At 34.2% G+C, this 26,880-nt stretch overlaps 1 protein-coding gene across 2 annotated transcripts; it reads left to right on the top strand.

Moving 5' to 3' along the window:
* The first annotated feature begins 1,739 nt into the window (after positions 1-1,739).
* Positions 1,740-26,747, top strand: LOC138305506 (monoacylglycerol lipase ABHD2-like). Of its 2 annotated transcripts, none has more exons than XM_069245762.1 (8): positions 1,740-2,053; positions 5,568-5,743; positions 8,090-8,257; positions 9,865-10,048; positions 10,670-10,864; positions 11,572-11,641; positions 12,147-12,231; positions 13,286-26,747. In XM_069245762.1, the coding sequence occupies exons 1-8, from the start codon at positions 1,896-1,898 to the stop codon at positions 13,444-13,446; spliced, it is 1,197 nt and encodes a 398-aa protein (XP_069101863.1). In that variant the 5' UTR covers positions 1,740-1,895; the 3' UTR covers positions 13,447-26,747. The 2 variants fall into 2 exon arrangements, with proteins under 2 accessions (XP_069101863.1, XP_069101864.1); XM_069245763.1 differs by lacking the exon at positions 13,286-26,747 and adding an exon at positions 12,365-13,054 and having other exon boundaries at positions 1,741-2,053.
* Positions 26,748-26,880: the final 133 nt, after the last annotated feature.

The following is a 26,880-nucleotide window of genomic DNA, read 5'->3' as shown; positions in this document are numbered from 1 at the left end:
CCTGGACATGACCCCTAATGGGATGTTGTCAGATCCTCTTATCCAACGTAGTGATAATAAGGATCTGTATTTTAATCAGATTAACCTGGTTTATGATAAAATCCTACAATTTGATGAACATGATTACTAGTCCAGTCAATTTAGGGTTTTATCTCAAACTAGAATTTGGTTTTGGTTTTTCATAAAGAGTAGAGTACGTATTGATACAGGATACAAAATTTAAACAAACAAAAATCAAAATTGTAGAATCTGTAGGTACAGGATAAAAAATCTTTTTAAAAAATCAACCTCGATAATTATCAGGAAAATAGAAATTGCTTATTGAAGATTTTGTTGAAACTGTGAAAAATTTTACTGTCAGCAGAGATCGTTAGAAATAGATTACAATAATTAAAATCTTCTCTGACACGCCCATTTTTACAGCTCGTTGTAAATTTCCAGAGATTACATAAGTGTGCTAATTAAATTCTAAATAAAGTAAGAATTTTGATGTCAATCTGACTAACATTACCAAATATTTGATTATTTTCTCCGATGTTCTATAAACGGTTACAGTTTTAATTTTATTGCTTTGGTTAACAATTTGCAGAAATACATGTATGAATTATTCAGTTAGTTATCACTGCAGGTGTAAAGTAAAAACATTGCTAAATTAAATTCTTGAAAAAAACCCTTTTATTTTCTTGCGAATTTATTGAAATTCAACTTCTAATCAAAATTTTGCTAAATGTAGTTCTGTAGGTTACCCCTAGAACCATTAATATCAGTCAGTAGAATATCTTGGAGGTAACAACAATTTATGCATCAGTATACAATTTTTAAAAGTCAGCTCGGTAAAACCGGCAATGCAAATAACCATATTTATTTAGCAGACATATTTAATAGACACTAGCCTGATAATCTGTATTCAAATTAAGTGAAACTGAAGCCGAAAAAGGGGGAAGGGGAGTAGGGCCGGGGGGGGGTGTTTATAGGGATATGGGGACGCTTAGTGGGTTGAATACGGTATCGGCTATGTCTATTTAATCTTTTTTTAAATAATTTTTTAAAATAAAACGTGTTGAAATTGAAAGGTTTTACAAGTCAATACGTCTTTGATAGTATAAACCTTGTTGATTTCAACCAAAGGCTAATCAACTTAATTTCCCGATAGATCGAGTGTACATTCCAAATATTGACGCATTCTCAGGTTTATCCTTCGATACAAAACACCAGAAAGAAACTTTAATCCTTAATATAGGCCTATCATGAAAAATGTTGATCAAATAGCTAAGTATGATTAATTAATTAATTCAAATTCTTTATTTGTCTGGTCAATGATAAATGTGAACATGTGATCAAATGTTGTATATTTTTGTTCTTTCAATGAGACATTCATTTATCAAGGACATTGATCAAAGTCCACGTGGATATGATTTGTCATAGATAAAATTAGAGTGATCAGTAGGCTTTACGTATATGTCATGTGTGTAAATAGTGATAAAGACAGCCTGGGTGATTCATTCCAAAATATATAAAATTAAACGAAGCATTTATTTTAATACATAATACTAAGAACATTCATATCAATATATTCTACGAATACAGTTATTTTGTTGTAATTAAATTAAAACATAACCCAAACAAGATAAAGTCATTCTACAGGCCTACAAATGTAGGTCTGCATATATTATTACTCACCATTAAAGGGAAGTAACTCTTTCAAAATTCCAAAGTCCGCCCAGACCTGTTTCCTTTTTGTGTATTAATTGGTTACATTTGACCTTTGAACTTAGACGGATGAGTGATCGAGGCCTAGTTTTGAGACGCTGTCTCGCTGAAATGTAGCCTGTTCGCCACCCAGGGTAGAAGTTCGTTCGGTGTCTGACAGAGGTTTCATCTGAAGAGCTTGCAAGATGATGGAAATTTGGTCCTTCCTCGGGATTTTGCTCCTGTATTCCATCTTCCGCCTTCTTCACTGGAGCAGTTTGCCTTCGGCCCCGACGCTTTACTGGAAAGAGGGATCGAAATTCGTCCAAGATATTATCAACTCATGTCCATTTTTAACCGAACCGTACGTATGAAAAGTCTTTAATTGGGTTTATGAATCATTTATACATATTTTGATGTGTTTTTCGAAAGGAATATTGATTTTAAACTGTTGGTTATAGACAAATGGTGGCCTAGGTTACACCCCCTAACGTTAGTGTTTACGACAATGTTCAACAGTTCAACAAACAAAATACACAAGTGACTAGGCCAATCAGAAATATCTTCCTCGTCGAGTTTATTCAACATACACATTAACAGGGCAGTCTGTGTCAGCAATATTTACACGCATGTGTGAGGAGATAAAAGTAAAATTGATATAGATCAAACAATGTAATTTATGATTGAAATAGATACAGTACTGTACAGAGGGGTGCACTGTACTGGTGCAGACGAGTTGCACAGCCATGCTGTAAGATGACACCACGCACAATCATGTCAGTACATGATCCACACAAAGATAGGGAGTAGTGCAATCAAATGACACAAGTACTCGTCTCTTGTCATTTAATGATAGGGAACCCACAGATCATATTTTACATTACTATATTTGACCCAATAAACCGCAGGGCACTTAAAAAGGAAAAGGTGCTTCAAAATAAGATGAAATTATTGCAAACAGTTTTGATAGTTTAAGTCTTATGCCAGGGCAATGGAAAAGAGGCCTCAAAAAGAGGAGGGACGCTCATATGGGCGCTTATTCAATATCGTGTCAAATATGGTGTCTTTTAATTTATATGGTGTACTTGCGTTCATATCAGTATAATGTGACTGAGTGGGGAAATATGCTTTCAAGAATCATTGGTGTATGGTTCAGTATGATAGCACTCTAAAATGAAATAGTTTCCACTGTTGCAAAAAGATAGAACAAACATACTGCAGCCTCCCAAAACATACAGACATTCACACACACAATGCCTTCCATACAGGGGAGGTTTTCCTTATAAATGGCCGTTTACAAACTTTAATTAAGACCATACAAAAAAATTGAGTTAGCGATAAACTCATCGACCTTATGCATTGATCAAACAAACAAATAACAATAAAAATTCTTTTTAGTGCAAATTCTGTCGTAAGATACTAAAAAAACCTGAAAATCAGACCTGTATGATTTCACCAGTTTTTACGCTTATGAAAAGGAATTCTTACTGCAATCTAAAAATAAAATGATATCCACTTCTCTCTAGAAAAACTGTGAAGGACATCAGTCATGACCCATTAACACAGCATTGTGCATGCATGATAAGAAGGTCAGAAATTTCAGGCCTTCTCCAACAAACCACAGCCGGCTAGGTGAAAGGCTTAACCAATAAACCAGCTGACTACCCTAAGTATGTACCTGCTATATGCCATGGGGCACCTGTTTATGTTCATCTGGGAGTCATTAATTAATTAACAGAACCACCCCTGTAATGTTATAATGGACTGGTCTAGTCTTTGATTAAGAAGAGCTTGAATGTGTTGTCAGGGGTAAATAAGTTCATTAATTCTCCTTACAAGGATAGTGTTAATTAGACCTATAATCAACCTGAGCCAGGTTAATTGGAGGTTTCTATCTCCCTCCTATAGATAATCGATGTGTGAGACACAAGGGAGCTATAATTACATATAATATGGCTGTCATTCTGGAGCTGGATTCTGATGGTATATAGGTATTATCGTGTTCGCCGTGATTAGAGATTGTCCTCCTATAAGCGTCCTTCCACTTTTCTAGAGAAGAGTTGAAGTTGTCCCATGGATTAAACAATGTTTAACAACATGTGATGCCTCTAGCATCAGCATTGTATCCCTATATGAACTTGCGAGTCTTATACATTTGAATCATGACATAATACCATATTCGACCCAATAAGCGCACAGGTGTTTAAACAATTGAAAAAATGAAAAGATGCTTACTAAGATGAAATTATTGCAAAAACAAAGTGCAAACTTATACAGTTTTGATAGTTTTAGTCTTTATTTACAACGGCGCCCCGGCAATTGAAATTGAGGAATCACAAGTTTTGATAGTTTTAGTCTTTATTTACAACGGCGCACCGGCAATTGAAATTGAGGAATCAAAAGGGGGAGGGGCGGCGCTAATAGGGACAAAGGCGCTTATTGGATCGAATACGGTAATATATCTTATAGGTTAAAAGGCATATGCATGTTTACTGAAACAGATTAATGTGTCATGAGTACCGAAAGAGTTAAAATATTATTGTTGACTTTCTACATCCACACGATCCCTTTGTTACAATTTTTAAGCACCCTGGACTTTTAATTTACACAATATTTATTAGGATTTGATGTACTGAATTTACCTAGTGCTAGGATATCAAAATGCTAGATGGAATTCAAATACAATGTACATGGTCTAAGGTTGAAGATTTTTCAACGTCTGACAGGTGAAGCCTGGGTAGCTTAAACATAGAATTCATTGCAAAAGAATAAAAATTACAACCTTACAACCCTCCCCCCCCCCCCCCCCTCCCATCCCCCTTCCCATTTTTTTTTTTTTTTTTTCAAAAATCCCAACATAAATATGAATCCTTCGTTTTAAATCCATGAATTCTTTCATGTGCAGTCGGGACAAAATGAAGGCCGTCTCCCATAGAGAAATTGTTAATTTTCTGCCGTTTTTTTAAGTGTTGCATTGACTTTGAAGCTTCCAAGGTTCAGCTAAATTTTAATGATTAAATTGTTACATGTAATGTACATTAAAATGATGTGTTCATATACTAATGTAATTAAGGTATGTCTGTATGGTAACAGATGGACGTCATATTTGGAATCCCAAGCCCAGTATTTGATAGTTGATTAGTGTTTACGATATAAGATAGGTACGCACATGCGTAGACTTACCTCTAACCAACACCTAGTATATATCTCCAGAAAAGAGAACAGAACTGAAATATTTATATGAATAGCCTTGTAGGTCATTATTGATTGTTCTGTGGTGAGGTCATATATATTTAATTTACAACACTCGATCAACAGGTGCCCCAATATGCCGGTATACTATATCTCTAATGTGTTTAATCGAAAATTGATTCTTTGGGGTGCCATGAATAAACTGCTAGACACTTGCATGTATAACAGTACTGAAGGTTGGTTTACGATGGCCATTGGTGTTCCAGAAATGGTGCCCATTTTTTCTGGGGTCCATTTAAGATTTAAGAATGAACTTTACAGAAAAAAGGTGGGGTCCTTTTCTTTTTCTGTATTTAATGAGAATATAGGCTACTTTTAGTATTATCAGAACTCTACAAGGAGAAATGTAATAAGGGATCCATCCAAATAAGAATCTTGTTGATGAAGTATCTTCAAATATTTTGGAATTATGTTACACATCACATTTGTAATTTCATAGACCTCTTTGACTTAGAACCTGTATGTGCTCCTTATAATGTTATCAGAACTTTCATAAATAATAAGAAGCATTAAAAATATTACAGAGATTGGAAACTGAAACTAATTATAATTTTACTGATTTATATTAAAAATCTTCGAAAAAAAATATTATGACTTTTTAAAAGTATGAAATTGTTTTGTTACAGATATATTCCGCCTCTTTGGTGGGGGAAGAGTGGACACATACAGACAATCGTATACGCAAAGTTAGGCAGAGTCAGCTCCCCTTTCCCTAAGGGAGAGCGACACCATGTTGTACTGTCCGATGGTGCTACAATGGTGTACGATGTTTTCCCACCACACAAAGCTCACGAGTCTGGAGGTAGGTGGGATTTGTATTCAAGTCTGAATTTTACTTTGATTTGTACTAGACCTGTGTATTATACACAAACTTATTTAGACTTCTAAATTCTAGTGTTTATCAATGAGTATTTGATGTTTGAGGTATACAGTACCATCATCGATTACCCATGGAATCTGCCTACACATCGTCTGTTGCAGTCAGTTACTGTGGGTTACATGATACGTCTACATCATTTTCCTTAATAAAGTCTCTTTGGAAATTTCAGTCAATCAGAATGAAGCTTGATTATATTATTACAGTGCTTTGGAGGAGACAAGGTCAAATTACTGTAGCGTTGAGACTTTATTAGGAAATGAAACTAGGCCTATTTTGTAACAATGATATGTATATATATACTGTATGTATGTACAAGATACACATATTCTAAGATATATTTCAGTTTTTTTAAGTCCAATAATAAAAAATAAGAACAGCGTGCCCCATTACGTACAGGTGTACGTGATTCACGCAACAAAAGTAATATGCATGTACACAAATTGGAAGCAGAGGGTACACTGCACGTACGATAAAATGGGAGTAAAAGCTAATAAAATGGGTGTAAAAACTGAAAACAGTTGTTATATATAATTTATATATTAAAACTGTCGGAAGAAATGACGAGAAAATTTCGTCCTGATCTTTCTGTAAGCTGGTTGCTAATGGCGATTTCCCTGCATTTTGATTGGCTGATCATGACGACCCATCGATCTAGGTTATTTCCTAACCTGAATAATGTTTTGCTATTTGATTAAGGGCGCTATCTCACACTAAAGATCGTAAGGCGTAACACCAGTGGTGTTTACTTGTCCGATGTTGTAAACATGGAGCCGTCTAAAAAGCGTACGATTAGCGATTTCTTTGCGAGTCCTTCTATCACCAAAAGAAAATCCCTGAATGAAACATCATCTGAAAACGTAGATCAATGTAAGAAACGAGTAAAAAGGTTTCAACCCCAGTGTTTATGATGATTTGATTGGAAACACTATTTAAGTTCTTTAAAGTGAATAGTCGGGCAAAGAAAACCAGTCTCAATGCGTTCATTGGCCTTCCAAAAGTTCTCACATATTAATACGACGGTCAAGTTCTGCCTACGTTTCCCAGTTCCGACCATTGAAATAAAGAAAAGTTGAAAGCATTGAAAGCGAGGCTGCGTGGAAATGTAACCACGACATAGTCAGCCGGGAGGACGTTTTAGGATTCATGTACTTTAAATTAATTTCTACGTACGCAGACCGAATTTGACGAGAAAGTTTATTATTCTATTCCATAAGAAATTATACTGGATACATTCACACCATTTTTACCGACTTTAGCCATCCTTGCCCGACTGTTCACTTTAAAATCTACAGCTTTGAGCCTTTCAATGTCATTTTTTGCAGCATGATATCCGATGAATTGGAATTAGAAATGAAAGTAAAATTGCCCTTATGTCACCCAAAGAGTCGATAATTGAATATACTGAATTGTGTCATTGTCTTATGAAATGCTTCATGATTGTTAAAATTTTGCTTGTACCCCAAGATTTATGCTTGTACCCCTCAAATTTTCTGAGGAGGGGTACACTTAACCCCTGATGAGAGAAAGTCAGGGGGCACGCTGTAAGAAAGAAAATTAAAAAAAAAAATCAACAGTCAGCACCCATCCGACCCCCTTATTCACTACGATAATGCTATCGATAGCAATTTAGTAAGTTTAAATCATGTTACTGAAGACACGTTGGGGATTCCGTCCAAAGTTCCAAAACAGCATGTGTGAAGTATTATGATTGATTAATATATTTAGACATAAAACAAAGATCCCCCTGTCATGTGACCCACGGTATAAACAGAGCATAGAGGAGATTAGACACAGAGGTTTCCAAGGGTGATACCTGGTACTGGTAAATTGTCAGGTGTTTATATACGTCAATTGTCATATGTTTAGACATCTTAAAATGAGCTTACATACAACATATATACTTATTTCTATACAAATGCTGCTTATGGAATGTAAAAAACCCAATGTAAATTATGATTCTATGCACATTTTAGAATTAAATTTAATCATTACTGAATAAATCTTTACCGGTATATCTTTTAGAATATTATTATAACATAAATTATTCTTAATAGGTTGTTGGGCAAATAACAGAATTATCTGAGTTTGCACAGTGTTTTGGAATGGGGTCTTTCTTAGATAAAGTGTGTCTGGCAATATCACAATCAATGGAATGGTGTTTCAGAAAAAAGTTGGGTCCTTTTCATTTTCTATGCTAAAAAAGGATGTGGGAAGGGTGTAAACACTAACCGTGCAGATCATTATAATCTTTGTTACATGTTTGTCTAGGTGACTACACCATCACGGTCTGTCCAGGGATTGCCAACTCCAGTGGAGCCTCCTATATATGTACATTTGTAAACTATGCTCAAGAGAACGGCTATCGTGTCACAGTCCTCAACCACCTTGGTGCTATCCGCAGTGTGAAACTAACCAGCTCAAGAATCTTCACATACGGTGAGGATGATAACTTAATATTTCAATTTTATGCTCCTTGACCTTTTTCAATATTATGCTCCTTGAACTATTTCAATATTATGCTCCTTGACCTATTTCAATATTATGCTCCTCGACCTATTTCAATATTATGCTCCTTGACCTTTTTCAATATTATGCTCCTTGACCTATTTCAATATTATGCTCCTTGACCTTTTTAGCCCACCATCATCAGATGGTGGGCTATTCAAATCGCTTTTTGTCCGTGGTCCGTCGTCCTTTCGTCCGTCCGTCCTTCCGTCCGTCCTTCCGTCCTTCCGTCCGTTAACAATTCTTGTTACCTAGTTGTGCATATTGTATTTTGGGACCAATCGGTCAACAAAATGGCTGCCAGGCAGCCATCTTGGATTTTGATAGTTAAAGTTTGTTACCGCTATTTCTCAGAATGTAGTGAAGGGATCTTTCTCAAATTTCACATGTAAGTTCCCCTAGGGGCCTAGTGTGCATATTGCATTTTGAGACCAATCGGTGAACAAGATGGCCGACAGGCCGCCATCTTGGATTTTGATAGTCTAAAGTTTGTTACCGCTATTTCTCAGAAAGTACCTAAAGAATTCTTTTCATATTTCATGTACAGGTTCCCCTAGGGCCCTAGTTGTGCATATTGCATTTTGGGACTGATCGGTGAACAAGATGGCCGACAGGCTGCCATCTTGGATTTTGACAATTGAAGTTTGTTACAGCTATTTCTCAGAAAGTACTCAAGGGATCTGTATCAAATTGCATGTGCAGGTTCCCCTATGGGTCTAGTTGTGCATATTGCATTTTCGGACTGAAGCTTGTTACCACTATTTCTTATAAAGTACTGAAGGGATCTGTCTCAAATTTCATGTGCAGGTTCCCCTAGGTCCCTGGTTATGCATATTGCATTTTGGTATCGATTGGTGTACAAGATAGCCGACAGGACGTCATCTTGGATTTTGACATTTGAAGTTTTTTTCCGCTATGTCTAAGAATGTACTGAAGGGATCTGTCTCAAATTGTATGTGCAGGTTCTTCTAGGGGTCTAGTTGTGCATTTTGCATTTTAGGACTGTTCGGTGAACAAGATGGCCGACAGGTAGCCATCTTGGATTTTGATAATTGAAGTTTGTTACTGTTATATATCTCAGAAAGTAGTCGAAGGATCTTTCTCAAATTTCATGTGTAGTAATATGTAGTAAAAGCTTGAAAAGCAGAGAAAAGATCTCTCTTTCCTTTGTCAGACAAAGATCGTTCTTAGGTGGGCGCCAAGATCCCTCTGGGCCTCTTGTTCAATATTATGCTCCTTGACCTTTTTCAATATTATGCTCCTCAAACTATTTCAATGTTATGCTCCTCGGCCTATAAGTTCAAATTAGAAATAAAACATTTAAAAAATCAAACCTGTTTATAATGATCATACATGGGACAAGAGAAATGTGATCTCTGTAAATAAGTGGTCTTTATATATAGGTAAAAATTGTATATATGTAAATGGTTATTGCCATGGGACCCTAAGAGATGAACAGGTAGTTTTTATATAGAGTTGATTGCTATGACAAGTTGTACTATGAAGTTTGAGATGGTTGATCCTCCATTTTGTTGTAGGCGGTACAGAAGAGTTTGACACCATGATACAGAAAGTGAAACAAATGTACCCAACAACCAACCTCCTTGCCTGTGGCTTCAGTATGGGTGCTAACATCGTCGTTAAATACCTCGGCGAGAAACCTGAAAACCAGCAGCAGTTTCTCTGTGCCTTATCCATCTGTCAGGGATACGATGTTACCCAGTAAGTCAGGGGAGATAATCCAAGGGAGATAATTTATGGTAATTTTCAGTCTTTGATAGGCATAAACGGTCGTTAAAACTTCCATCTTCAAGTCCGCATATATTTGTACCTCAAATGTTACGACCGCTAGGTTATGAACCATACAGTCCTGTATACACAATTCATAGCTTGGGCTTCAGAAATGGCTGCCAATTTGCTTACTAAGGGAGTTAATTACCGGAAGTATGTCAAAGGGACGCTACTACACACACACTGTACTCGGTACTCGAAAAGTCGATCTCAGCGACCGGTCGTTATACAACTTTGACAGGGCTAAAATGACCAGCCGTTAGCCACATTAGACAGGTGGTCATTATGCACAGTGCCATTATATAGTAAAAATGCACGGTAAAACCGGTCGTTATAGACAGGCGGTCGTTATAGACAGGCGGTCGTTGTAGACAGGCGGTCGTTATAGACAGGCGGTCGTTAGAGCAGGTTTGACTGTATACAAATTGTTAATCAACAGCTACAATATTTATTTGATACCCTGAGAATTGAATAACACCAACCTATTGTTGATTATTGTTTACTTGAAGTATCATGAGTATGTAGCTTAAAATGAGTACACCCTATTTGCAGGGCCACTTCAATGTTACAAGACTGGCCATACATGCGCCGCGTATATATGTACGCCATGACAGCTAACCAGAAAGGGATGATGAGTCGCCACCATGAGATCCTCATGGACCAGAAACTGTTAGAGAAATGTAATATTGACCCAGCCAAGGTGTTCAGTTCAACCTCCCTTGTAGAACTCGATGAATTATACACAAGGTAAGTACTTGTTCATAAATCATTTTAATTTTGGAGTTTTTGTTTGTTTTCCTGGTTTCTATGGAAGAACAAAAATGAAAGAATTGAAATTTATGATAAATATTCCAATGGCTAACAACAAAGTTCTTTATCTTCTATGAAACAGTTACAGGTTTGGTGCTCTACAACAAAGGAATATATATACTGGCATAGCATGATGTATGTGTATTTAAAAAAAAAAAAATTTGATTTTCATACTATGGTGTTTATTTTAGGCTTATATTAGGCTGTAATAACAAAATAATCACAAAAGAGAGTATCCAGGAAAAAAATTTAGGAGAGGCTATACTAAGATGTTTGTTTCTGACTGCAACAACTGCGTTAACTGTAAACATTTGTATTACTGTAAATAAATGTCCATTAGTCACTGCCTAATGATCTTTTTTATGGTGTTTTAATTTGACTCTTGATCATATTTTAGATATGTATTCGGGACATTTTTTGCGAAATTAATTTTTGTGATTTCTTTTTGTTCATGAAATATGTGAAATTTAATTGCAAACAGAAATAAGTTGGTTTACAGTAATTAGATCTTAGTCCAGTAAATGTTTGTATTAGTGAGATCTTAGTCCAGTAAATGTTTGTATTAGTGAGATCTTAGTCCAGTAAATGTTTGTATTAGTCAGAATATGTGAACAAATATTGATCAAAATGTTTGATTTTTACAGGAGGCGGCTTGGGTATAAATCTCTTACCGACTATTACTCTTGGTGTAGTTGTAAACCATTCATGAATGAAGTAAGTGAAGATTTTTCTTCCGTGTATGGCAAGGATGAAATTATCTCCCTTGCATGTAATACCATTTAAGGTAGATTCTGTCCGGATTGAATGCAAAGTTTTGAAAAAGACTAATTTGTCTTTATTTTAAATGACAAGATATTCTTTCTTTATAGCGGATATCTATCTTGAAAGGATTTGTTTTGAAAATAACCTATGGTATTAAGATTTTAATATTGAAATGGATAAATATGACACTTTTCTATGTGCATATTCACACTGTCATTAATGGATTTTTGGAATATTTAAAGTTCATGTATCTTATTCTTGATTTCCATTTACAAATATGAAGTTTTGCATTTATTTTTTTCTCATTTTCTTAGCAGTGTGTTTATTATGTTCAAGTATATTTCAAAATCAACATTTATACCAGGTTTAACATAAAAACGTGATTTCATTCAACTTTCCCCCAATCCTTCTGTATAAACATGGAATTTAATTGATCTATCAATGCTTCTGATTACAGATAGAAATTCCCATGTTCTTGCTGAATGCTGAGGATGATCCCATTGTCCCTATGGCCTTAGTTGATACAGCAAAAGATTACGCATGTAAGTATTTCCCTGAACAAGATTTTGCAGGACCAAACATTAATTTGAACTTTTGAAGTAAACGTAACTTCCTGTTATTAGTATCCAGGCAGCTGTTTTCATGATTATCTTATGCAGTTTACTCTTTTGACAGGTTGGGCACCTGCATAATACTTCAGAGACACCATTTCTACCAACTTCCGTTACTCAATAATTGTCGGACGGTCGGTCCAGAACTGATTTTAAAATGGCGGTCCGACTCAAATTTTGCCAGACATGTCCTTCTGACTGACAAATTTCGCGATGTCTGATTTCTCATTCTGTGTTAAGGGTAACAAATAGAAATGATCAAGTTGTCGGAGACTTCTTCTCCTTTCTCCAAAAATCTCTGAGCCTTGTGGTAGTTTCTGCTCCTGCTTGGCACTCAGCATAAATGAAGTGGGACAACTGGTTTGCCCGTTGTCTGTATAAGTTGACTGGGTGGTGTGTACCGGTTCTGTGAGATAACAATGTAAAAATGGAAAAAGTTGTAATATTACAGATTTGCAATACAAATATATACCACAGTCTCCCAAAACACGCCCCTCATACTTCATACGGGAAACACAATGCATGTATACACGGAAGGTTGTCCTTAACGATTTTGGATGTAAATTAGTAAATTAATCTATTTAATCAACCAGCCCATCCTTGCTTTGTGTACAAGTTGCTTGACATTCTTACATTTGCTATTCATACTTACTGGACTTATAAAAGTGCTATTTATTGTGATATTGATTTCAGTGATATGTAAAAAAATGATTTTAATAAAATGCATTTAATAGGAAATACAGAATTTATTAATTTAGGTTTTTACTTTCCATGGTTTCAGGAATGTTTTCAATGTATTTACAAAATCATATGATTGTGACGAATACAAGTGGTTAGATGTAAAAAATTTCTGGAAAATAGAAAATGTCCATCGAATTTTTATAGTTTTAATGAATATGATGATTTCAATGAATATGATGTTAAAATGAATATGATATTATATTTAACGAAATGATATTTATGTTTAATTTGTTTTCCTTTTTAGTGAAACACGACAAGAGTTTGTTAGCTGTAACTAAACATGGCGGCCATCTTGGATACTTTGAAGGGAAGGGCTTGTGGGCTGATCCAATTACGTGGTTGGATCGGTCCATTATCCAGTATACCAATGCCATCATCGCCTTTCATATCCGAGGAAAATTATGACGTCCACTGAAGTCATAGAGCGAAAATTGTGGTAATCTGTTAATGTTGAGTTGGATTGAAATCCTAATTGTTATTTTTAAAGATCTGATGTTCTTAAGATCTCTGTTAAGATCTAGTCGATCACGTTAGTAGCTGTAAAGATAATTTTTATCTTAAATGGATCTGGTACATAACGCCTTTCAATTGAATCTTTACAGTGTATTAGTCCCAGTAGTGTTATCTACATTTCTAACTCGGACAAGATTTAGCAGCTCTTTAGCCAAAATACTGCTATTTTTATTTTTGAATCTAGAAACATTAAAGTGAATAGTCGGGCAAAGAAAACCAGTCTAAGTGTGTTCATTGGCCTTCCAAAAGTTCTTGCATATTAATACGACGGTCAAGTTCTGCTTACGTTTCCCAGTTTTGACCACTGAAATAAAGAAAAGTTGAAAGCTTTGAAAGCGAGGCTGCTTGGAAATGTAACCACGACATAGTCAGCCGGGAGGACGTTTTAGGATTCCTATACTTTAAATTAATTTCTTCGTACGCAGACAGATTTTGATGAGAGATGTTATTTTTCTATTTCATCAGAAATTATACAGGATACATTCACACCATTTTTACCGACTTTAGCCATCCTTGCCGACTTTAGCCATCCTTGCCTGACTGTTCACTTTAAGATCATAAATCGTCCTGAATTATTGAAAAAGGAATTTATGAAAGAGAGTTAAACTTCAGAAACTTAAAAAAAGTTCAGGAATTGTTTTCTTTGATTTGGAATCGTGCTCACTAATTCAGTTTTGAAATGTGTTTAAACTAACTGCTAACATATCCTTAGGGACCAAGATGTTTACTAGTGTCCAGGGAATCAATAACCTATATTAATCAGTTAATGGTAAATGTGTTCATTTTAGGTTATACTGTATCACGATTTAACAATGTTTTGCAACAAAGACCTGGATGCAGGGTCATGAAACAGTCTTAGACTTAAGTTTTTGCCAAACCATTCAAATTTTACTTTTTGTAACATCAGTTGTTATTGGCTAAGTCTCAACTTAAGACTGTTTTCGACTTAAGGCTGTTTTATGATCTTGTGGGGCCACATATCTGAAGGTTTTAAACTCTGTATTGGACCCAATTAGCGCACAGAATGCTGAAATGTTAAAAAAATAGGGGATGCTTAACAGAACCAAATCTGGACAAGACTTTCGTAAAATTATTGCACAAAATATTCCATAAATCACCAATTTGCAAAAGGATCCTAAAAAAAACTTACACTGTTTTCATATCTATGAAATTGAGGCTTCAAAAAAAAAGGAAGGGCACTTATTGGATCCATAACGGTATGTGATTTACAACTCCTAGAACTGGTATTAATAAGCTGCTGTTACTTGAAAAAGTATCAATGAAATTTCCAAATGTTTGGCAAGCTCTGTATAAAAGTGGCTGAAAACAAACCTACAGTGTTTATATGTGGGATGGTGCTTTACTGTAAATAATATAGCAAGAGATGCCTTTACACATTAATGAATGTTCCGACAAGTTCTTAGCCTTAGTGTGTATTCACTGCCATCTGTAAAGAATTACAACGTTACATTGTACAACAGTGCTTAATATGCCTTAAAGTGTCAATTCGTCCCCAGTGCTCCGGTGTTCTACACATATTCATAATGAGCTCACTTTATACACTGTAAACTGCTTTATATTCACGTATACAATATTTTGCAATTTTTTTTATTTCCAATATAATTGTGAATACATTCATCAAGAGTTCACTTCATGCACTGTAAACTAATTCATTATAACATTAAGGGAACACAATATTTTGCATCTTTGTTACTTTCAACATGGTCAAGGGCTTTTCTGGACAATAGTGTATCCATATCCATTTATTCACATTACATTTGAATTCACATTTGAAATTATACGGAAATTTGTATCTCTCAGAAATAAAGTAGTATAGAAAGCACATATTGACTTCACATCAGAAACCTTTTAACATTTACATATAATGACTAACTAAGGTGATTTTCTGAGGTAGTTAAAACATTCTGCATTATTTTAATAAAAGATCGTCTACTTTTGCAAAACAAGGAAAAAAATGTTACATTCTAGGGTGAATTTATTACAAAAATCTTTGAATAACACTTTTTGATGGAAAATAAAGATTCTTACTCAATGGTGTTACATACACCTGGATAGGTCATGGTGGCAAAGTGGTTAAAGTATCAGGCTTTTATATATGTTTTTCATTCATATGAATCTGATTATTTGTTTCCCTTAGGACGTTCAACATCTGAACTTTTTTTTTTCATCCGTGAATTTCTTAAGATTGGCTGGCTTTATATCTGTGACTGTTGAAAAAAGAGCAAAGAAGTGAATAAGTTTAACTGACTAAATCTCTTGTTATCACAAATATATAAATAACTAAAAGGACTAAAGCATTACAAAAAAAAGTCTTTAAATTTTGCGGGTTGCAGACAACGTATTTGAACTCCTCCATTGACTGTTGATAAAAAAAAAATGAATAAATATCTGTGATGGCTAGGCCCATGACCGTCATGGCCTGGGCGTGATGGCCTCAAAGTTTGAAGATAAAATCTTTTCCTAACATTTTACACCCTGTGCTAAAGTACAGGCCACATTAAATGTGTTTGGTCTTCTTATTACTTTTCTGAGATAGTTATGGTATAACCCCTTGATAAAATACCTACTATTTGCCTACATGTATCAATGGTGTTATTTGCTCCCAAATTATACCCATCAAATGTATTCTTGCTAAATCCAATAAATTTTCCCTATATATCTCTGTTTTCATCTTTCCCCTGCCTAATTCTGGCCAATAAACCTATTGCGCGCTGCGAGTCTTTCACAAACCTAATCTGTAACTAACGTCTTGAGTTCAGTTCATATGCAATTAGGATTTTCTGTTAAAAATCCTTGTATGAAATCTCCTGTAGCCCTCTTTGCAGCCGGGAATGGTATACATTTAAACCAATTGGCTGGGACTTGGGTGGATACGGCATTCCTCTCTATTGCTTTCATCAAGTTTCTGAATTCCTTCGGATTTCCTTGAAATGAATTTATGCTTTGTGCCGCATCTGTACTGACAAGGCATTACTTGACCTGGTCAGCATTATTTAAACTGAGATTTAGGGCAAGAAGGATGGAAAACAGCCACTTACCTTGTCACAAGGGCAGATTTTAACCTTTGTTCTGTAATGCTACCACTTTGTGAGGTCTGATTGAATCTGGTCGTTAGTCGCTAAGATGTCCGGTCTGATATGGTAGTATCATTTACTCTTTTTGAGGAATTGGTTTGTATCCTTACGGAAAGGTCTAACAACACAAATTTGTTTAGTTTTTTTCAATTTTTACCCAAACACTCCCTTATTTCTGTAATGTTGTCCAAGTGTCAACAAATTTTCATTACACAGTCTTTTCTTTTCGGCTCACACTTTTTTCCTTTTTCTTTAAAAATCCTGATCACAGCACCAGGAAACTAATGTAACAACAATGGACAGCAAATATATTAAGATATTAAGACTACAACCCAGGTTATCTTTGGAAGTTTCTGTTTCCAAATTTATAACAAAAATCAAGCTATCCCCTCAGTTGACCATGTAAGTACCAATGTCCCCCTCCAATAAAAAAAAAACAACAGCAAAAAAAACCAAGAAAACAATTGTGGATCGCAGATCACATATTTGAACAAAAATGAATAAAATTTCTGTGATGCTTATACATCTCTGTAACGCTGTGAATGTTGAAAAAAGACGTAAAATATAGACGGATACTTCTGGCCAATCTCCGCTGGCTTGGATCAGAATTGGTGTCCTGGTCAGTACATCAGTTGTCCGCTGTGCCTTCAGGACAATATTTAGGAGACTGCATGGGTTTTTCTCTAAAAATGACAAAATATCTAAATTTTTAAGATCATTTGAAGACTTCAATTATCCACTGTGCTTTCAGGACAAGAAATGGACAAATGGACACAGATTAATGAATGAATCTTTCTAAAAAATATGCAAAATGAAAAAAAAAATCTCTAGGTGTTCCTGATCATTTGAATGTATTATTTATCCACTGTGCTTTTAGTATTCAGGGGACTGAATGAATTTTTCTCTCAAAATGACCATGCTTTCAGGACAAGAAAAGGACAAATTGTCCCAATTTTCCTGATCAGAATTCTTCTCTTCCAATTTATGGAAGATTTGAAGGCATCATTTGTCCATTGAGCTTTCAGGACGAGAAATGGACTTCCTATGCAGAAAAAGTACTTTGTAAAGAGAGATAATTTTCTAAAAACGAATATATAACTGACAGATAAGCAATACCTGCTTTGTATGCATCAATGTTTCTTTGTGCCATTAGGACAAGAAATAGATTTCTTTTTAACACAGTTTAATGAATGAATCTTTCTAAAAAATATGCAAAATGAAAAAAAAACGTTTAGGTTTTCCTTATCAGTTGAATGATTCAGTTAGCCACTGTGCTTTTAGTATTCAGGGGACAGAATGAAGTTTTCTCTCAAATGAAAAAAAAGTCTAGATCTTTCAGAACATTTGATGGCATCAATTATCGACTGCTTTCAGGGCTAGGAAAGGACAAAATGTCTCGACAGTCTTTAATAGAATTCTCCTCTTCCAATTTTTGGTAGATTTTAAATGCATCTATAGTCCATTGGGCTTTCAGGACGAGAAATGGACTTCCTCTGCAGAAAAAAAAACTTGATAAAAGGAGATAATATTCTAAACATGAATATATAACTGTGGCAAATAAGCCGTACCTGCTTTGCATGCATTGATTTTCCACTGTGTCTCCAGGAAAAGAAATGGGCTTCATTTAAACACGGTTTAATGGGTGGATTTTTCTCCAAAAAAATGTGTCTTTCTTTGTGTGCGTCCATAATAGGGTTGTCTATATCTCCCATAGCGAGGTAAACTATAGATAAATTTACTGTGGTGGTTATTATGCGTATTTCTTGATTTTGTTTGGCACAGATAACAAAATCAACCTTTGTATATTACCAAAAAAGATGTAATATTTTCCGATGCCTTTGTACATTTCCATTATCGATATTAGAACCAGAACAAGGAATATGCAAGCTGTACTTTTAGGTCACTTGAGACAAAGTCTCAAGTGACCTATTCTAATCGCCTTTGTCCGTCGTCGTGCGTCGTATGTCCGTAAACAATTTACATTTTCGACTTCTTCTCCAAAACTGCTGAAGCAATTTCAATGAAATTTTGCACAAACTTTCTAAGGCATAAGGCCAATCAAAATTGGGAATTATATGGTCCCCACCCCCCAGGGGGCTGTGGGAGGGGCCAAAAGGGTAAAATTGAGTAAAATTTCAAAAATCTTCTCTACTCACAGATGTGGTAGAATCAAATACTCTTCATAGATAAAAGATATTAAGGTCCTTTACAAAAATTGTGAATTATATGACCCTAGGGTCTCTAGTTTCCCCCTGGGGAGGAGGTTAAGTTTACTTTAGTTTATATTGGGAAAAAACACATTTTTGAGCATTATTTGGTCATTTGTAATAGGAAATGAGTCAAATGTTATCAGAATTATCAGTATAAGATGGCCATTTATCCTATAAACAAATTTTCTATGACTGACCCCCAGGGGCCTTAGGGGCGGGGTCAAATAGGCTAAAACTTCAAAAATCTTCTTCTGAAATTCTGGAAATGGTAGAATCAAATACTTTTCATAAATAGAAAGGTCTTAAGGTCCTTTACAAAAATTGTAAATTATATGACCCTGGGGTCTCACGTTTCCCCTTGGGGAGGGGGTCAAGTTTACTTTAGTTTATATAGGAAAAACACATTAATGAGCATTTTTTGCTCAATTTTTAGTGGAAATGAGTCCAACTTGGTAAGAATTATTAGCCTGAGATAGCATTTTAATATCATATCCATATTGGTCCTTGCCGACCCCCTAGGGGGCAGAGGGGCGGGGCTAAAAAAAGGGTCAAATAGGCTAAAACTTAAACTTTTAAAATTCTGAAAATAGTAGAATCAAATTATTATAGATGGAAAGGTCTTTTATAAAAATTGTGAATTATATGACCTTGGGGTCTCTAGTTATCCCCAGAGGAGGGGTCAAGTTTACTTTAGTTTATATAGGAAAAACATATTTGTGAACATTATTTGCCCAATTTTCATAGGAAAGTAGTCAATGTTAATTAGAATTATTAGCCTAAGATATAGCATTTTAACATCCATATCAGTCCTTGATGACCCCCTGGGGGACCAGAGGGGCAGGACCAATCAGGGTCAAAATGATTAAGATTAAAAAAATACATCTAAGTTTACAGGTTTGATGGAAGCAAATACTCTTCATAGCCTAAAAAGTCAAATTTATAAATCACTTACTAACTTCAAGGCCCAGGATATAGTGTTTATATGTCTTTAATTTGTTTCATTATTTGTTTCATTATATATTCTAACTCAGGTGACCGTTAAGGCCCATGGGCCTTTTGTTAAGTTTACATCTCTCGAACGTGTTACTAATATTTGATTTATTTAAAGTCACATTCTGTACAGAACGCTGTGCGGCCCTTTGTTTCCAATATCTCTGGACAGAATAGGGGAATGACCACGAAGATAATTTCTATAAGGTACTTTTTAAATTAAAACTTAAATGTGATATTATCGTTAAAAACACTCACAATTACAAAAAAATCCTCTTTGATTTAAATTTGAAGTTTTCCAAACATTGTCTTTCCTTTTGTTTTACAGTGTTAACGGAACCAACTGCGTATTGTCTTGAAAATATGAATTAAAAAGACTTTTTAATGTGATAACCCTTTTGTGTCATGACTGGGAAGAATATAAAATTAAAATGGCTGCCTTTTTAACGTAATATCATTTTTGTTTGTTTGGCAAAGTGGCTTTAAACTTTGGATCCGTGATCCATAATTCTTTGTAGCCGCATTATGATTAGCGGTAGTTAGCGGTAGTATACTGGAGAAAAATATATACATATAAAATACAACTGAGGTTAATGTACCTTTTTTCTTTACGATTTAATTGAAGTCGTATGTCCGTTTTCTTAAGAATGGAGCTGAAGTCATGTATCTTTTTCTTAAGGATTTAATTAAAGTTGTGTACCTGTTTCTTTAGAATACTTAAGGACCAAATTGAAGTTTTTAACCCTTTCCTAAAGGATTAAATCTGCATTGCTTATTCGTTTTTTGAATATTTCAAGTCGTATATCCGATATGGCCACCTTAAATGAATCCATTGCAAAACAATATATGGACGTGGTTTTATAAAAAATATTAAAAAAACTAAATAAAAATATATATAAAGGATCGGTCTTGCATAAAACAAATATTCCCGTCTTTTGTTTGTTTCATAGGTTGGAATTAAACACTGAATCCGTTATAACCGATCTGAAAGTAGCAATTGTCAATAGTGTTTGTAGACTGAGGAATGGTATATTGTTAAGGGGTAAATCATTAAGTATGGGATCAAATAATTCATTGGATCATTTATTGGTTTAAAGGAATATCTATTGCGATTGAGAGGGGATGGTGGGGTGGGGGCCAGCACAAATGGTAGATTTTGAAGAAGAAAAAAACGAAATATGCACCGATAGGATCTGGCTTATCAAAACCCCCAAAACAAGGGGAGTCGGCACAAACGGTAGATTTTGAAAAATGAAAAATAGCTATGTATTGATAAGGTCTGGTTTATCGAAACCCAACATAATAACGTCTTTAGTCTAGAGTGTTTGATTTGCTTTAACCTTGGGGCCGGTTATCACGACCCATAGACAAAATGATTGGTAAAGATACTTGAATATATATTATGTATTTGAATTGGTCTTAGAGAAAGGCAATATGTCCTTATCGATATCCTAAGAATTTGTTTCTAGGACAGTGACTTGTTTGAAGCCATCAATGATCCACTGAGGTTGGATCATAAAAGGATTCTTTTGGAGATCAAATCAGAAAAAAAGTTTCTGTAGGTCTTACATTTATTGGACGTTTTATTACTGTCAACCAATAACATTTCTAAGCAAAATCGTTTTGTCACAAATATGTAAAGATGTAAAAAAAAGGTTAAGAAAATGATAAAAGAAAACCAGATCAACCCTCTTTTTTATTGAAAAATAATGGCATAAATTGAAAAAAAAGTAAGCATTATTAATTATAGATCAGTCTTTGAGAAAGGCAATACACTCCTGTCGATATCCTAAGAATTTGTTTCTAGGACAGTGACTTGTTTGAAGCCGTCAATGATCCATTGTGGTTGGATCATGAAATAATTCCTTTGGAGATCAAAACAGATAAAAAAAGTCTTGAGTTCACGTTAGTGATAAAAAAAAGTTAAATGGCATTGTTAATAAGATTTAAAATTTGAATCAAAGGAACAGCTAATTCAAAGATTCGCTCATAAAGTAAAAATATACCAGATGTGTCGTCAATGTTACTTTTTGTTTAAGTTTTGGTTTGAAGAACGGCTTAAACCTAAGACGATGGAAGGTATAGGAAATTTGATATGACATATACCAGCCTTTAGAAATAATCCTGATTGCATTTATGTTTATCAGATAGATTGAAACAACGGAACGTTCCTCTGAATTGCCAAATAAGAAAAAAGTGTAAAGGTATTGAAAGCTAAATGATCTATTGTTTGATCTTGCTGTAAAATGGTTGAATGGTTCATTTCAAGGAAGATTCAGATATCAATATTTATTTGTTTTCATTGAAATTCATCAGTGATCCACTGAGGCTGTAGGACTACAAAAGGACGACTCCTTTGATCATAAAGACAGAGGAATGCCTCTGTAGGTCTTGTATTTTTGAATGCTTACCTCTCTGTGCAGGCGAAGTAGCCGCTATTTTGGTTCGTAATACCTAAAAGGAAAAGTAAGGGAGTTAACTAAAACCTAGAAATACGTAAAAACCTCGTAAATAAGTCATACCATATTTGGCTACCGCTGAAGTACTCTCGAAAGTTAGCATTAGAAAATAAGCATGTACTTGAAAATAAGCATGTTATCTCTTACTATCAACAAAAATATGCAGAGTCTTATTTTCAAGGTTCAAGGGTATTGATGTACACATCATTTAGTTAATGGGAGGAATTCCCATGCTATCTCTGACGATTCTGTAAAAGTGACGTCGTTAGGTATAATGAATACAATACAATGAGTTATTTGAGAAGTAACTATCAAGCAGAATTTTAGAGGTTTCCCCCATTTTAATTTGTAGTGTCCACGAGTGATCATGCAAATGCATGACCTGAAGGCGGCGTACATGTGCAATCTGTATCCATATTGCAAATGTTCGCCCATCGGTTCAGTGGATGGCTTTGTCTTCAAATGCGATTGCAGTGAAGCAATTTCGATGACTTTCCTCCAAAACATTTCGTGTAAGCAAATCCTTACAAGACATAAATGAGATTGAAATTGAGATAAAAAGGGGTATATAGATAAATATATAAAATAAGTATAAAGATTAATATATGAATTGAGTAAAAACGATTTACTCGCTTATATAAAGGTATATCATGACCGCAAAATACTTTGGCATGAACAGTTTGCTTTTCTTATTCAAAAGACAACAACAACAACAAAAATAAATAAATAAAAAAAATACACTACAGTCCTAGTGTAATATAACAAATCGATTTACCGGTGCATCACATGTTAACACCACAAAACTGATGACGATGCTTAAGTCTCTAGTTCATGCTGAAGTGCAGTCCATGTCGTAGGTACTTGTTTCGTCCACTGTGTCATAATTTATGACGAGGTCTGTTCAGTCTAATGCTCCAGCTCCAGTGCAACCCATTTGGAGGGTACATGCTTCTCTCACAGTGTGGCAGTACCTTCTATAATCCCCCAAATCTAAAGCGGGTCTCTAGAGGACGTGCTACGGTCACATATTGCCAGACCATATTAAAGGCAATATCCATTTCCGATATCTGAGTAATCTGAATGATCGTCTACTGTACCAATTTGGTAAGTAAAAACGATTTGTCTTTCTTCTTATTCTGGCGCTTAAGTTCTAATTGCAGAGCTAATTATTTTGCAGGAATCCATTGTGATGGTAGTGATATTCATTACAGTGATGTATTTCCCATGTCAAGTTATCGTATATTCTTTTGCAAATATTGTTGAGGAAACAAACGTATTTCATTATTGAAATGGTGTCTTTATGATTTACTTATTAGACGTGCTATCAAGGCCTTCTATATATTTTTGTTCACTGTTTTTATGTCCAGATTTCAGCCACCTGTTAGACACATAACCACTTTGTCATCTTGCCCAAGTTCCAAAAAACAAACTTAATTTTTATGGTTTCTGTTTTAATGTGCTACACAAGCTTTGTCAGATATGTACGATAATGGTTGCCAATTTTCAAACCAGAAAGTTTCCAAAATCTCAATCAAAATTTAAATTTATTAGGTATTTGCTACTTTGAGATATTATAGATATCTTATTATTACTAAAAGATATCGCGTTATTACTAAACAAACATATTTAAAACAATACAAATGTCTCTTCGTCTACAAGTTCTCAACGTCTTGGTCATCCAACATGAAAACATATTTTATTTTCCATCAAAAATCCAAGGCTGTTTTAAAGCCAGCCTTCATTTCGATAACATTCCCTTACACGGTCCTTATCATATGCCACACAAATACATTTTATCCAGGTCCTAACTTATTCACCATGAAATACCAAAAAGAACTAATCTAGCCTTTGGCCTGGAAGAGTCTAAATGTGTCTTCATGGGTGATTGGGTTAGCATCTAAATATCAGCTACTCCCAATAATGGCATATCCTGCTCTCATAAGATCATCATTATACTATACGAACTGTATATGTAGTGATTGTTCTATTGAACAAATTGATCATGGTGGTAGTAGAAAGATTATCAATGTTTAAGTTTTCAAAATTTTACTACAGGTTTATATTTACGAACTTACTTACTGTTGATAAATTTGTTTTGAGACTAAAAATATATTGTCAATTATTGTGTATTTATTTAGTTGTATCATCAATTTGTCTTCAATCAATAATGCTATTTATATCAAATTTCTAACTTTATTTTTTTTATTATATCAAGTGATCTCTTCACGTTAAATTAATTTTAACGAGCTGTACTGAGCCTTCTTCACATCCAATTTATTTTCACGAGCTCCCTATTCCGTCTTTGCATATTACAGAGTTAGCTTTCTTGCGAGTAGGTATCCATTGTGACGTCATTATTTTTTGAGAGAAATTCACGTTGTTTTCTCTGAAAAGTATGACGTTACGCTCGCAAACACATGGCGTCACAATCAATACCTACCCGCAAGTGGAGATAACTGTGTAAAATATTATTTCAGAATACCAATATTACTTCAGAATACCAAGGTAACAGATGTAATACATTAAAAATTCATACAAAAAAGTGGTAATTTTTGATTTGAATTGAAATTAAATTCAAGATTATGAAATAATCCATGAAAATTGCCTCACCAGGACATTATTTAGTCCTTTATTGACAGAGTAAAATATATTTTGTAACTTATATACTTCTTTGAATGTTCATTTAGTATACTTCTAGGGTAATGTATGCCTTGTATTGCCTAAGACATATATTTGAATAATACATCCCGGTATATGTTGTCATGAACTATACTTTTAAATATAGAATTTGTGTTTCTACAGATATTTTTCTCTTAATTTGTTTGTTTTTGGTGTGTGTCTATTGGTAAAACTCATTTAAAATGTTGTGATAAACTCAACAATCTTACAGAAGCAAAATAATAATAAGGGGAACAACGGATTTGCTAACAGAGAAAAACTTAAGTCATATGCAAAAACTGTTATCAATGCAGTCATTAATTGATACACTTTCAACGCATTAAGCTATTACTATGAAATCATATGTTGACATTTTGTTTTGTTTCTTTGTATGAAATAAGGAGTCTGATATCCATTATATTCAATCTAGGAGAGTCTTCCTGTGACTTGTTTAGTTTGCTTGAATTTTTTTATTCTGTTGTCAAGTTTAACTATACATGTGACGAACACGCTGTTATTTATTGCATATTCTTGATTTTGTTCTTTATTTTAAGTTATTTCTTGATATTCATTTGATATTGTTTTGTCTTTTGTGTATATCTTTTTGTTGTAGTTATATGTTAGTCAACATTTCATTGGGAGTGAATTGGAGTCTTTTTAATTGCATTTGTTTCGGTCGTTCCAGAAAGCTTATATAATGATGTTCTTTTAATCATTGTACTTTTTTAGTATGTAGCAAAACGTTTTGATTAGATGTGATACTTTGCATGGCATTTTGTTAGATGGTTGAATGATTTATTATAAAAAATATGTATATGTTTGCTGCTGTTGTGTTCTATTAATAAATTAATGTTTATAAGGTGACCAGAAGTTTATTTTCGCTGCGATTCTGTAATCCAACTTCCCTTTGTGGTTACTTAATTTCGCGATTTCCATTTCCAATTTCGAGGAGAAGTTGATATCACCGATTTAAAAATATGATGCCAATATTAACAATGTTATCTTTATATTGCGAAGATACGCTTTCGCGAATTTACTTAGATCGCAAAATTTGCGAAAATAAATCTCAGGCGAAAGATGATTTGGTTACAGTATATTAATATTATACGGACCATGCTTCACTAATTTTAATCTCATATCCATACAATATAAACCAGCCTTATTCTATTTAAGTATAATTCGATCATTATAATAATTTGATTATTATTTTTAGTTAAAAATCAATATATAATTTGATGAAGCACTGATTTAATATAACATTTCTACTTTTGAAAATATCTGGTAAATATTTGAATTTAACAATTAAAAGACAAACGTTTTTCGTAAATGAGCAATTTCGTGCTTTTCCTAGTATATTTCGTTTTCAATACTTTTGACCTGTTTTTATTAAAGAGATGCTGTTTCATATTTTTTTGAATTTTTCTTTTTTTTATTATCTTTTGATATTTTTTATTCAGTCATAAGTACTTTTTTCTTAGCATTGTCATAGTAGAAGGATTGTTATATTTTTTGTCAGTTTTGAATTCACACATTTTGTGTATTCTAATGTCTTAAAGAAATATTGTTGTCGAGTGTGGTAAATATCACATATTTTCTATCTATGCTACACTTGAATGTAAACTGTGTCTTAGATCTTCTGACATGTTAAATAATGAACAAACTATGTTCAAAATTACAACGATATTTCACTTGTATGCAATGTAGATTAATGAGAATGTTATTTAAATCGTCCATGGCTGTTATTTGGGTATATAATGGTGAAATAAAATCGTGATATTGTTTTTTTCTGTTTTCTCGTTCTTATTGGTATTGACCAATCACTAGAGACGGATATCTTATTGCTATTTATTTTCAAATGGATATTTTCACGATTTGGCCAGTCATCAGCATAGTAGCGAACATTAATCTAGCGAG

The sequence above is a fragment of the Argopecten irradians genome, chromosome 13, assembly GCF_041381155.1.
Source record: "Argopecten irradians isolate NY chromosome 13, Ai_NY, whole genome shotgun sequence".
Lineage (NCBI taxonomy): Eukaryota > Metazoa > Mollusca > Bivalvia > Pectinida > Pectinidae > Argopecten > Argopecten irradians.
This window is presented reverse-complemented; position numbering and strand designations above follow the sequence as displayed.

Excerpts from the sequence above, each read along its gene's own strand:
- LOC138305506 (XM_069245762.1), top strand. The coding sequence starts at position 1,896 with ATGATGGAAATTTGGTCCTTCCTCGGGATTTTGCTCCTGTATTCCATC. Across the intron at positions 5,744-8,089 it reads CAAAGCTCACGAGTCTGGAG|GTGACTACACCATCACGGTC; the intron begins GTAGGTGGGATT and ends ATGTTTGTCTAG. Across the intron at positions 12,232-13,285 it reads TACAGCAAAAGATTACGCAT|TGAAACACGACAAGAGTTTG; the intron begins GTAAGTATTTCC and ends TTTCCTTTTTAG.